Raw genomic sequence first — 14,273 nt, 5'->3', positions numbered from 1 at the left:
TCTAGTTGGCCCATGAGTACCTCCTCTCCTCCTTCAGATCTTTGCTCGCTCAGCTGTTAACTCGATGAGACCTCCCCTGCTCACATAATCACAAAGTACTTCTGATGTGCTAGCATCCCACATCCTCCAATTCTCTCCACGGAACCCACCACCACTAACTCATGAACTCTGTTTTATCTAGGATGTTTGGTTATTTGTTTCTACACTCCTAATTGTTACAGGGCAGGTATTTTTATTGGGTCTGTTTACTGCTGCACCCAGGGTTCATGACAGTGCCTGACACATGGGAGGTGTGGCACTAATCACTCTGCTGGGAAGCGGACCTGTACAGCCAGAGTAGCAGTGGGGGCTTCAAGAGAGCCCTACTGTCACTGATACACAGTTACCTGAGACACAACCTTGCTACACCTCAGGTTCCCATGTATAAAGTGACAGAAGTTGCATAAGAGCTGCTTTTCTAATCCCAAATTCCCAAAGCATCTCCCAACAGTCATCCTGAGAGTGACTCAGGTGCATCCCACGCACCCAGTGTTTCAAGTAGAGGTAAGAATTTCCCATAGCTAAGTCCTGCAAAACAGCAAAGACACTGCTGATAAGAACCTAGAAGCAGCCAACAACGCACCTGCTCAGACTCCTCATCGCTGATGTTAGTCCGGCCCAGCATGGTGGCCTTCACCGTGGACAGGATTTTGAGCTGGGTACTTATTGTTGGGATTCGCTCACACACCTAAAGAGAAAAGTTTCATTTGGAATGTTTCCACATCAGTCTTATCTGCACCTCCATAAAAGCCACACATGCATCTTCTGCATTGTCAGTGGCCAGCATTGAAATGGTACTAAATTGACAGCAAAAATCCACTTGTTTTACCCCTCAAGTTAGTACAGATTTAGGTAAGCAGCTTTCCTGAGTGTGTTCACCCCAAATACATGTATTTCCCCCTCTGCCTTTTCTTTCCACCATTATTCACCCTGTTTCCTCCCCTGCTTTTTCTTCTACACCTCACACAGACTTTTTCCCAAGTACCTGTAGGAGGTTGGTTCTAATCCGCTTGTCTGTGCACTGTTTGGCAACCTCCTTGGCCAGCCGGGTCACCTCATCCGAGGCCTTGGCGATGTCCTTGGCACACTGAATGAGTGCCCGCTTGGTACCACTGCCCCCTCTCACAAGGCGGGACATCTCAGCCATCAGCAGAGCCATACGCTTGGCTGCTGCAATGATGTCGTTGCCCTGGAGAGAAGCAGAGACACAGTGTGAGGTCTGTCTGCGCTCTGTTGGATGTCAAAGAAGGAAGCAGAGAAACAGAAGGCAGGAGGGAGTCTGCCACTTAGCAGCCCTCTGGAGGATGAGGAGAGGATGAAAGGATGGTTCCGAGAGACATAGACAGCACAGGAGAAACAGAAGAGTGAGCCAGGACACTTGCCCCAGCCAACAATCAGAGAAACCGCTCTCCCCACTGTAGGAAAGACCAAGATATTAGTCTCAAAGGGCAACATGAGTGCCCAGGCACAGCACTGAACAAGCACTTCAGCATCCCTAGGTTAATCATGTCAACCATGGGAAGAGGGCCAAGGGGTTGGTTAAACAGCCATTTTCAGTTTCACAGGGAGAAAGCAGCAGAGCCAGCAGGAGGGGAAAAACAGAGAGGAGCCTTTCCAGAGGCTGCAGTCCTCTTCATCCAGTCCCTTGTTGCAAACAGCAGCTGAGGACTCACTACTTCACTAGAACTGGAAATCCCAATAATCTCAGACTGAGTGAGGGGGTAGAATAAAGATGTTTCAGATCTAAACTGCCCCATCCCTCCCCTAAGATCTCCTGTGTGTCCTCTCAGCATGAAGGAATATGTCATCTTAATTTCTCACATATAAAGGAATGAGAATCAATTTTTGAATCCCTTTAGCTAAGTGAGGCTTCCAATTAAAGGAACTTCTGGCTAAAAGGATGCCAAGGGAGGAATCAAAAATTAAAATTGTTAGGCTGGAATTACAGCTCCCAGTCTAACTAATGGCAACTGATCTGAGATTTGGCATTTTGGTTCACTGAAACCCTCACGGGCAGTAATGCAAGAAATGCAGGCCTTTTTTTTATGCCCCAGGAGGTTCGTCTTTGAGCTGAAAACAACTCAAAATACCCAAAACTACATTAAAGGCCGGGCCCTATTCATTTTTCCCCTCATGCAAAGTAGCAGTGAGGCACACAGACCATGCCACTGCAGGGCGCTCTGGGAGAGACCTCCACAGGCACCTAGAAGTGGCTCTTTGTTCACACCAAGGGTGTGCAATATCTCAAGCAATAATTGAGGCACAGGAGTACGCAAGTCAGTCAGGAGATGAGGGGTGTGTTAGACAAGGCCCTTTGGCTCCGCCTGTTCCAGCGCAGTCCTGGGGTCATTCCAGGAGTTCATGGCCTTGGTTAGAAGACAGCACAGTGCCATGGTTAGTTCCCACCCATCATTCTTCAAAGCCTTTCTTCTTGCAACATGCCACTCTTAAAGGGAAAAATGTGATCACCCCCACCTCCTACTCCGCAGTCTATCCTTCAGCCCCGGAGGCCTCTCCTGAGAGCAGCTTTGAATGCTTTCAGATTCCAGTCCCACCCCTTCCCACTGGCATATCCTGACAAGCACTAAGGGAAGCCCCTTTCCCTGGGGGCTCCTGTCAAGGCCAGCATCTGCCACACAGCCAAGGGCAGGGCAGCAAGCAGTTCTTCCCAGAGATCTTGCCATATAAAGCTACCTCTCACTCTCATCATCTCTGCCTGAGCCGTCAGAGAGCAGGTGGCAGCACGTAAAGCTCAGTGCTCAGGCCCAGTGACCTTCAATGACTGACAGTAGTTACCAGCCTTGAAGTCACTGAGAGATAATCCATGGATTCTCAAGGGGCTTAAAGACCCAACAGTGGCTACAAGGTCACTAAGGAATCCACTTAAAAAGTGACCCTAAAAGTGTTTCCATTCCCTCTCCCATCCCCCACTCGACATAATGCAATCCAATTTATCTGGCATTAGCAGACCTATCAAACTTGTGAGGACAGCCCTAACAACAAGGTGCAGACAGACAGATGCCCTCCCTGCTCAGACTCACAGGACCCGCACAGATCATGAGTGATGCAATGTGTCAAGGCTGCACATGGCCGGATGCATTTGGAGCAGCTCCCGACTGGGGGTGCTAAGCAGTACCTTACTAGACCACTTGGTAGCTTCCCGATGCAAGGACTGAGCCGCGGCCAGAATGGGCTGGTTGACTGGCTGATTGGTTGGCATTAACAGCAGCTCAGGTTCGTAATCGTCTTCCATGTCAGAGGGGACAGGGAACCCAACAGCGTCAGCCGCATCTGCCTCGGCTACACCACCAATACCCACCTGCGCGGCTGGGATACCCGGCTTTGTCGATGGCAGGAAGGATGAGAAACAGGGACAGTGTTAGTAAGAGCAGTAGGATTTGGGAAACTGACCTTCAGCTGGTTTAGTAACCAAAGCTTGCCTGGGGTAGGGTGGGGAAAGAAAATGGCGTATTCCCCAGGAGCCAAGGGAGCGAAGGTCCACAAAGGGCAGGACTCTCAGCCCTGGCCGCTCTGTGATGAGTAAACAAAAGAAACCCACTCCAGTGGCAAAGGGTTGGCAGGAAAAGATTTATACCAACAAAGCATTCCTTTTCAACTCACCTACTGAAGTGCAGCTTGACAAGAGAAATTCTGACACCACGACAACTTTAGAAGTTAACCAAAGAAGTAGAAGGTAATTAAAAGGACTTAGGAGGGCAAAAGTGATTGCAGCTGTGTAAGTTGCTCCAAATAGAACAGCCTGAACACCATGCGAGAGCATATTGTCACTGCTCCACGTCTTTCTGGGACAGAGTTGGGTCAGCTCTACAACTGCCAGAAAGTTCCCTCATCAGGTTAAAAACTCCAGAATTTAAAATTTTATGTTGGAGGTAACAAATATCAAAGCAGGCAAGAGGCAGGAAAATAAACAACAGCAGAAGAAAAAGATGCCTTACGTTGCTCCACGATCACTCAGCCTCCAGTCTCACAAAGGAGGGAAACCCACGGGGCAGCCCAGCTCTGCGCACTCTCCTCAGTGTCCACCCTCTCGTATTACACCTACAGCTAGTAGCAGCAGGACTCTCCTTGGACACAACCTAAGCCTGCCTTCCTTTACAGAAGAGGGCCTCGCCTCCACATTTGACACACCTACTTCATACAGAGGATATCATGTAGACTTGGCAACTGACCGAGACTGAGCTCAGAGAAGCCCTCATAGGAGCCTAGCATGGTGCCACTGGGATCACAGAACATGAATCTGCTACCACAGTCAGAGACGTTAAAAGGCCAAAACAACAGAGGTGTCAGATGCTGAAAATAGGCTGGCATGGGAAGAAAATAAAAGAGTTGTTATAGTGAAGCCAGATGATTTATATGGAGAATGGCTAACACGGATTTGCTACATCAAATAGCTTACCAAGAGGAAGCAGGAGTGTGCATGGGATTTTATTTGCAGTTTCTATCATTTTTCAAAGCCTTGCTCTACACATGAAGTCTGTCTCCAAAGGGAGAAGAAGATGAAGACTTCAGGGCCAACAAGTGTTAAGGGACCATCGAAATCCCTTTGCCTAAGCTCTGTCTCATCCCCACTCCTTAGAGGAGAGGCTGACTGCTGCTGGGTTTCAGAGTCCCAAAGTCCCAAGATAGACTGACAGGCAGAGCAGGATGTGTTCTCCACCTCCCTACCCCACAACCCAGACACAGCTCAAGCAGCTCCTGACCTCACACAAACACAGCAAATCCCTAATGCTGCAAACCACAGAAGCCCTAAGGACGTCAAGCCACAAACAATAAAGCAGAGAAATCAGAAATCAAAACTGTCAGACCCCATTAAGTTGCATCTCATGCAAATTCTGTTTTACTGCATAATGTACTGGTACACTATAATTTATAAATTTCCTTAAAATCTTTTAAGTAAAACTAACCTTCACTATCAACCTCATTCAATCCTGACATGCAGTGGGATTTTGCTACACAGATCCAGAGTTGGGAAGATGCCATCAGACACCCCATCGGTTAATTCTAAGACCAACAAGATCTCTGTTCCTTCTTAGAACTCAAGCTCATAGCTAACAGTTCAGAAAAACAGTGAAAAGCCAAGGTCAGTTTCCAGCACTGAGAGAATCCCAGGGAGGCAGGCTTTAGGAATTACACTCAGTACAGGAGCTTGCAAGCACTGAGAATGTGAAAAGAATAAAGGCAAACGGGTAGTGGAAATAAAGTTCTAGGGCCATACTAGAAAAAGTAGAGGATGACATTAAACTACACGGTAAGCTCAGCGATGCTATTTTGTTCTTACCTAAAAAAGCTACCAGTTACTTTTCATCAGTTAGGGGAAACAACAGGCAAAACTTAAAACTTATTTATGGAGCATGTCTGCTGCAGCAGCCAGTTCTCAGTAACCACAGTTATATTGCAGATTCGTGGATTTGGAGTTAGCCTGGTGCTGTCTAAGTCGAGAGGTAGGACGGTTCTGACAAATGACCAAGCACATAGCTTCCAAGACAACAATCTACTTGCTTGTAAAAAAAAAAAAAAAAAAAAAAACAAGAAAAAATGTGTGTGTGGGGGGGAGATGCAAACGCTTCATCATAGCAGCAGTAATAGGCCACAGAAAAAAGGTTCAGACTTGGAGCTCTGGTAATTAGCAATGGAGCACTTATAGGCATTTGGCCATCCAAGAAAGATAAGCAATTGCTAAAGGATCCTACAAGTCCAGGGGGGGGCACTAGGTGACTCTACAAGACCAAAAGAACCCCTCTTTTGAAATAGCAGGCATCTGGGATTTCACTTTTGCTGCTGGAAGAGAAAAAGCATCAAGCATCAAAAACAGCTCACTAAACCCCACAGATACGGGGAGCCAATGAGAGGGGCTTCCCAACTAGATTCCTCCTCTCGCCTCGTGCATGATTCTTCACTCATCCTTTCTGACAAAACGTCCTTCTTCACCAAGGAAGGCTTCGTTACTCACCTTGCTGGACCATTTGCGAGCTTCATCGTGGAGCTGCCTGGCAGCCATCATCATGGGCTGGTTGATCACCTCCCCAGCTTTCTGCTCAGGGAACTCCTCATCCTTCTCCTCCGGCGGCGGGGGTCTGGGTGGCGGGACCTCACCCTCGGGCAGAGGTGGCTTAGGAGGAGCAAGCTCATCTGTTAGCTAAGAAGGAAAAGAAGTGGGTTACAAGAGAGGCTGTGGGAGCTATTCTACCCTCTTCCCTAAAAGTCTTTCCTTTGAAAAGCATGCCTAGAGAAACCACCCACATTCACTCCATATAAGACCACCATGCTGAACCAACAAAGACCACCTGCTTCAGTCTTCACAGGAGCAAACTTTTTTCCTTCACGGAAAAGCTAGCAGCTACTGTTTTGGTCGTTATCCCAGGGAGGCACGTGCAGCACTGTCGGATCAAGAACTGATACCGGAAAAGATCCTCAGAAAAGATACAAGTTTGGGTTGTGGTTTTGAATCAAAGCACAGCTGCAACGGCACGTAACTTCCCACCTGGACTCGGGTTCCTCATCTGCCAATGAAGCACAGCTAAGCCAAATGACCCACAAAGGTTCGAAATGCTCATCACAAAGGAAACCATTCCCTAGGAATACCTCTTTCCCCTGGCCCTAACCACCCAACCAAGAGCCCAGAGGGAAAGAATCAAAGGAAACGCCGACTGCTGGGGAAGCACTGGTCCTCAGCTACATGCAGCACACTTGATTCGGTCCCCTTCCAACTTAGAAATGTAACATCTTTTACTGACACTAAGTATGAGAAAGTCATCAAAGAGAATAAATCAAATGGTGTTGCCTTGATATTCCATTTCTAAAGTTAAGGCATTCCCAGTAGTGTTAGTTGGAACAACTAACAAACTATAATTACTTTGTTTCTAAGATCTGTACCTGCAAACAGCTTCCTGTTAACCCATGGATAAATACAACTCATGATTCTTTGAGTTGGAAGCTATCAAAAGATTTTAAAATTATAGTTGGTCTAACGAAACAAAAAGTTCATACATTACTTCAAAACAAGAAAGAAGGAAAGGAAGGAAGGGAAGCTGAGTAAAGGAATGAACATGGATCAGTCTCACCATTTGCCATGATCAGCTAGGAACACAAAACTCCCCTCCTCACAAGCTGTAGACTCTACCACAACTCAACACCTGTCACTCGTCACAGTCACGCTTACCAAAGCCAGCTCTCCAGCTCTAGTTCATGCTCATCCCAGCAGGCCAGTACCTCAGTTCCCCACTGGCCCTTGCATTCCCACTGACTTTAGAAAAGAAAGTAAGCACTGGCCTCCCGCTAGGCCCCAGGTAAAAACTGAGCCAGGCCACTTTCTGACCGAGGCTCTATCTCCCGTTCGCTTGCGACAATCCCTACTTCATGCCACTCAGTTCTCCCCGTCTCTCTCCAAATGTACTTACGCGGAGCTGCTCGAGATCTGGTGGAGGCGGTGGGAAGTCAGGCTCCTGAGGCTGGAAGGCTTCTCTGACCTTGGCCACAGCTCCCAGGATCCGGTATCCCGAGTCCAGGAAGCTCTTCTGCAGCCCTAAAAACAAGACAGTGTCCTTTCCAGCTGGGCAGGTCGGCGCCTTGCAGCACTGTATGTGCAGCAGAACTGGTTTTTATGAACAGAAGCTGCACGTGCAGCTGCCAGTAAACACGGGGCAGGGAAGCAGGGCAAGGGAGATGTCTCAAAATCCGCATGGGGCAGCAGGTGTTACAAAGCAACTGTTCCTGTAGGGGTCAGGTGCCCTCTTGCCTCTACTGCTAACAGGTCATTAGGAAACTCTGGGGTACAAAAACTGTGGGTTCAGGTGGCACCCACCATCTCTCTTACAATGAAGTAACCAATAGGTAAGTGCCTAACTCAGAACATGGAAGACATAGGTTTCAGATTGGATATATACTCCCTGAGGTTGTTTGTCCCTCCTCCTTTGCTGTACCTAGCATTCAGCACATTAACCCTTACAGCCAGCTGATGCTACTAAGTCCAGTTACCTGGAATTCAAGAATCTACTCAAGACATAAGAAACCTGACTTAGGAAACAGCAAGTCCTCAGTGATGGCATATTGTTAACGTACTTGATTCTGCTCAGGCTAGGGAAAAACAAGGCAAACTCTTTCAATCTTGCTGGAATCTACTCATAGAAAAAGCTCGGAAATATTGGGGGTTCAGAACAAGACAGACTTTAAAGGAACAGCCCCAATTATCTGCTTTGAAAGTACATAAAAGTAGATCATAATTCAGCTGAAGAAAACCCTGCTTGTTTGGTGTAGGACCTAGAAGAGTGAATTTAAGCTATCCAGAATGGAAATATAGAATGCTTTGGAAAAGAAAACTTAAAAATCCCCAATGAAGCCGTTATTTTCCCTAGCAGTTAGGATGCCTGCATTTAATCTGAAGTGCCTTGCTACAACTCCTGACTCAACTTCTTGCTAATACAGACCCTAGGAGGCAGGGGGGATGGTTCCAGAAACAGCGTTCCTACCATCCATATGGGAGACCTGGATTGAGTCCCTATGTCCCAGCTTTGGCCCAGCCCAGTCTCAACCTTTATGTGCATTTGGGAAGTGAACTACAGTATGGGGGTGCTCTTTGTTTCTCCATCTTTGTGTGTGTGTGTCTCTGTGCATATGTGTGCATGTCTACCCCTGAAAAAAAGAAAAAAAAGAGACAGCATAAAAGACATCATACCAGTTATATAACCAGAACAGTTGGCAAACTGGCCACCATGCATCTTAGCAGGAAATTCCAAAATGAAGACTGAACAGGGACAGGAGCTATAGTCAAAAAGCAAGGAGAGGATGATCCAGCAGACACCAGCTGACAACCAGGCTGTCAGTGCTGTAGAGGCTTTACACCAAGTGTCTGCAGTTCAGGGCACAACTTCCCATTGGGTGGCCGCAGGGTAGCTAATTTCTCACCATCTTTCCCGAGTTAACCAGTTCAGGTGAAGCACACACCACACATTGTTGCTTACCAGGGTCAGAGATGTTTCCAGCCACAGCCTTGGCATCTATCACCATAGGGGAAATGGTTTTGCTCAGTTCATCAGAGGCTGCTTTCACAGCCTCGCGGAACTTGGGATCCTCAGAGTTCTCCACCTCTCTCTTTGCCACCAGCAGGATTCGGTTGGCCCGACGAGCAATGCTGGTTGCCCCGGCAACCAGCATCTGAGGCTGAATGTTGGCCATGGCTACCTTACACTTGTCCAGGTCTTTTTTAATTGCTTCTTCAGAAGCATCCAACAGAGATTTGGTATCGATGGCTTCGTCGACCAGCCCTGTCAGAACAGAAATGGAATTGTTTCTATTTCACAAGAACAGAGCCTCCAAAAGCACTCTCCCGTCCACTCCTGTTTCTGTGAGAAAGTATGCAACACCCCAAATTTTCTCCTTCAGCTCCAAGCGCTTCCCCATGCAATCCAGAGCTTCCAAGCGAGCACCATAGGATGACGAAGCAGTGGGGACACAGCCAGAAGTCGGACTTTCAGTAGTTACAGCAACCATGAGTGCTGGCCCTTTTGTACCCAGCACAGACTAGCAGCCATGCGGCGACACGGAGAGGAAAAAAGGATTGCGTTTGACACCAACACCACATCACCACATTATCTGCTAACAACATTTCCTCCCTTCCCTTCCCGCTCCCCGGCCATCTGTTGCATGTTGGCAGCGAGCAGTGCCCGAGTGAGGCTCACGCAGGATGCCCGTAACCCTAACAGCCCGGTCTTGTTTCTGTTACCTCTGCAGACACCTTAGGAGCTCCGCTTTCATTGCTGGCTGCTGCTACAGACCCCTGCCAGGGCAGGTCCCGCACGCATGCGGGCAGGAACGAACCCGCATCCCTTACCCCTTCCCTCCTTGCCCAGCCCTCCCTCCACAGAGGATGAAGAAGATCTGGAGGTGCCACTTCACTCGCACAGGCACAGGTGTGCCGGTGGTTGGTCTCAACTTTTTTTTTTTTAACCAAACAGCGTGGTTGATACAGTTGGAGGACACTGTGAGACAAGTTGTATTAAATGGTAGCTATTGTGGTTCCTTGAAATGCGAACCGACTGAAAACGACAGGGAGACTTACTGTACCCACAGACACCGCCTCCCAACCTCTGAAACCAGACTCTGCCTCAGACGGGGCAAAGACACTATTCAAAGAGAAGATAGAGTCGTAACAATGAACATTGCACTGGGAGGGTGGCAGTAAAATAATAGACTCAAAGACTCTCTCTTCTGACAAAGCTGCAAGGTTTGAATGAGAAGCCGCCACTGCTCAGCAGCCCTAATCAGGGCCAAGTGCACGGCGGAGCACCTGACCGATCCTTTATCCCGCGACAGCTTGAGTAACTCAACCGGACCTGCTCGAGTTTCTCCGCGCTCATTCCTCCTGGCTTAAGACAACAACAACTTTACACAAAACTCTACCTGTCATTTTTTCAACATTATCAATCCACTGGTTCTTCATGGTCTCAAAGTGTTCGTATGCTGCTTGGTTTCCAGGGTTCCTAAGTAAGATCCGAGCCGCTGAGACCACCTGACAATGATAAAAACCACCTTTCAAAACCAGAGCACCCTCACAGGCCAACAGGCTGTCAGAGACGCTTCCCCCCCTTTACCTCCAGATGGCGCCAGAGAGCCACAAACTGGCTTTTTCAGGCTGAACACAGAAAGTTCGGTTTCATACAGAATGGGGCTTCTCAATTCAATGGTTTGGTCTTAAGGTAAAAAAGTGATAAACAAAACTGGTCCTCACACCATACTTCAGAAGAACATATAGCAGAATTGACGTAAATGTAACCTTTGATGTCAATGTCGCTCACAAACACTAAACAGTGTTGACAGTGCTTACTCAAAGGACCATTAACAAACCCAAAGTACTCAGAACCGATGTTATCAATAGTTATTCACAAAATACATGTCTACAGTTAATGAAGTGCTTTGACCTCCAGCTTTTCTTCACGTTTATTACCTTACTGAATCTTCACGTCAACCCTGTGAGAGAGCAGACAGGTAATTTCTGTGGGCTTTTGTAGATCGGGAAAACAAGATTCCCAAAATCTAAACAACTTCATCAGGAGGGCCCAGCAAAGCAGCGCCAGGACTTGTGAAGGAAGACATGAATTTACTGAAAATCTGTCAAGATGCAGGCTCTATGCCACATACTGTTAACTCCTCACAGCATCAGTTGGGAATGAATCGGGCCCATTTTACAGATAAGGGAAACCCAGCCTTAAAGTCACAGAGGAATCTAGCCCAGGCTTATTTCCAAAGTCCTCGTTCCTTCCACAGTCGGTGGCATAAGCCATTTTCTGATTCGTTTTTAGGGGTCTCAGTTAAATACCCCATGTTTTATGGACATCTTAATAAAAAAAAGTTAGAATGTCCATGTTTTATGAAAAAAAATTTTAAAATTGAGTTGGATAATATTTTCTTTTCAGGAGAATCTAATACATTAAGTAGTTAACATGCCCTGTGGGCAAAAACAGAATGATTAAGAGTCATTCCTATTTCCCCATTTTTTCCCACAAGTTCCCACATCTGCTACTCCCACAGATGTAGCCCAATTCCTGATGTCACCCACAAGCACTCAAAAAAATCTGTTGAATAAGGAAATGGAAAAATAAAAGATTTTTCTACAATTCGAGTAGAAGAAAAACTACACAAACATTACAGTAAATCAAGTTGATCTGATATTTTTTAGAAACCTATCACATCGTAGAATTTTAATTTCTGTCCAAATGACTTTCCTTTGTTTCTGATCATCTTTTGTTCCCAAACTCACTAGCTAGACCTTGATTACAGAATAAATTACCTACCTTGGCTAGACACGTAACTAGAAAACAAAAAAAAAAGAATGAAAACAAATTCTGGTAACAATTGATTTTTCTGTGACAAACACTACAAAGAGATAAGACAGAATGCCAAACAAACCAGCCTTGCAAAAGGAACCAGGTGTTTTCCCAATTGTGAGTGTGATGGAAGGTGCTTTACTAGTTTTCTTCTCCTTTAAAACTAAGATTTGATCACTGTTCAAAAAACTTCAAACATGAGATGTCTGCTATAATTCCAACATAAAGATCCTGCAGTTTGATACTATTGGGACATACGGGTTTCACACTGCCATCAGAACTGAATCAAACCATTCTGTGATTACCTTTCTTGGATATCGAAATCAAGAATTAGCCAAGACCCACCTGGGGTGTGAGTTCCCGGGCTGTCTTCACCGAGGCCTGAATGCCTTCCACAGTTGATTTATTAGCAGTACCCACAGCAGCTGCCTTTTCTGCAGTGGCACCAAGTCTCCCAGAATGGTTTTCAAAGTTAGCTGCCCTCTCATCAAATACCTTGAGAAGAAAATAAGCCCATCAAGATACTCATTTCAATAACATGGGTCATTCAAGAAAATGTCTCTTTCAGCAGACATGGCAATTACTCAAAGACAACATCAAAACGCTAGCTAGTAAGACAAATACCAAATACTGCACTTGCTTTATCTTCCCAGAAGTTGAGCCATGGCATCACGTGTCCATGGATATACATCCCTCAATTTCAGTTCAACCAATGCCAACCAAGCACAGCAGGACACACAGCACTGCATACTCAGAAACATGAGTTCATGGAATGGGGAGACTGAATAATGTCCATTCCTCAAAGGCCTCAGTCCTCCAGTTTGACCAAGACAGACAAACCCACTGGAGGCTGTATCGCATGTGGCTGGGCACAGTGAAAACCCAGAATAGCCACAGCAGTCCTAGTGAGCTCAGGCCCCAACCTCTACCCCAGCAGCATCCCATCACCAGTAAGGCTGAAAAACCTCTCCCCTAGACCTCCATAGATAAGCAACCATCAGTCTCACCCTCAGGTCAGGTCTGATACCAGGGAAAGAAAGAACAACTTGCACTAGCTCCAAAGACAAAACCATGTTCTTCTCTGCTTATTCAATTCTCAGATTTTCAAAGTAAACTTTTCCTTAGACAAGGCTATCATGCCATGAATGTGCCAACATTACAGGTAACTGGGGGGCAGGGACCACAATGAGAGCTGTGGTGACATTCATTAAAAATTGAAAGAATTCAAGAAATATTTGTAAGATCAAACTAGTGTGCCTTAATTATTTATTGCTATGAGAAGATGAAGGGAAGAGCCAAGCGTGACTCGCCAATGTCCAGGAGAGAACAGAAGCACAGCACAGGCGGGGGCCCTTGGAAGCCTCTGGGGAAGAGGGTCAGCGTCGAGTTGGAGCTACTAGTCTGAAGCTCAGGGGCTTTCACAACGGAACAGCAAATCATCCCAGCCTAGGGGATCATGAGCTGAACTGCCTCACACATTACACTTGAGAAGAAAAATGAAGATCATTTGCAAGAAGAGAAACCCCACTCTGCACCCACTAGTTGTACACTGCCTTGTGCTTGTTCCAAACTCCATATTAGTTGCTGTCAGTACTCGTTTTCCTAGATTCCCTTGCCAACCAGAGTGGCCATGTGACAGAATTCTAGCCAATAAAATGTAAGCAAGTTTCCTGGATAATTTCTGAGAAATTCTTTAGTTTCATTTATTAGATATGCCAGGCCTCCTTCTGGGAACTGGGTCTAATGCAATGATGAAACAAAGTCTTTGCCTATGTGGCACATGCTAATTTTAGACAAACAATGAGATAAGTATGCAAATATGGCAAATGCTAAGGAGAAAGGTAAAGTATGGAGATTAAGAGACCCCTGGGAGCAAGGTTGCAATTTTAGGTGGTCAGCAGGAAGCTGAAGAAAGTAAATGAATAATAGAGCTACCTGTAGGAAGACCAGAAAATGAATACAAAAGGCCCCCAGAGCAGAACACAGCAACATATAAAAGGACTGTTACACTTACAACTAGGAGAACAACACAGATAAGCAAGCATGGCGGCCAGTGCAACACTGACATTCTACATGAGTGTCAGCTCAAGTCCTGACTGGTCTACTCCCAATCCAGCTGCAGGCTAATGCACTTGGGAAAGCAATGGAAGATGGCCCACCTCCTTGGCCCCTGAACCCATGTGGGATGCCTGATTCTGCAACAACCATTCTAAACCATGAAACTGAGGTTAATAAAATCACATAGTTGACAACTTTCATGGTGTGAAGCTACTAAACCAATGTCAATGCTACTCATTCCACGTATGTGATGAAAATAAGCCATCTTTGTTTTAATATCTAATGGTAGGTCACTTTTTCTACTGCTGGCAACTAAATGCCTAACTGAAGTAGTTG

General features: G+C 46.4%; 1 protein-coding gene across 2 annotated transcripts in view; it reads right to left on the bottom strand.

Annotated features, from left to right (window-relative positions):
* Window positions 1–14,273, bottom strand: part of VCL (vinculin) — a 99,241-nt gene that overhangs the window by 2,298 nt on the left and 82,670 nt on the right. Inside the window, exons 14-21 of one of the 2 annotated variants that reach the window (XM_040975990.1) lie at window positions 12,225–12,374; window positions 10,456–10,564; window positions 9,018–9,320; window positions 7,458–7,582; window positions 6,011–6,196; window positions 3,176–3,379; window positions 1,025–1,228; window positions 623–727 (exon numbers count right to left, since the gene is read on the bottom strand). In XM_040975990.1, coding sequence (XP_040831924.1) covers window positions 623–727; window positions 1,025–1,228; window positions 3,176–3,379; window positions 6,011–6,196; window positions 7,458–7,582; window positions 9,018–9,320; window positions 10,456–10,564; window positions 12,225–12,374 — 1,386 coding nt within the window. The remainder of the gene's footprint in view (window positions 1–622; window positions 728–1,024; window positions 1,229–3,175; window positions 3,380–6,010; window positions 6,197–7,457; window positions 7,583–9,017; window positions 9,321–10,455; window positions 10,565–12,224; window positions 12,375–14,273) is intronic. The other variant, XM_040975991.1, reaches the window with a different exon arrangement.

The sequence above is a fragment of the Ochotona curzoniae genome, unplaced genomic scaffold (assembly GCF_017591425.1).
Source record: "Ochotona curzoniae isolate NIBS_2020 unplaced genomic scaffold, NIBS_Ocur_1.0 contig_2692, whole genome shotgun sequence".
Classification (NCBI taxonomy): Eukaryota; Metazoa; Chordata; class Mammalia; order Lagomorpha; family Ochotonidae; genus Ochotona; species Ochotona curzoniae.
The sequence above is the reverse complement of the archived record's forward strand: the minus strand, read 5'-3'. Positions and strand labels throughout refer to the sequence as shown.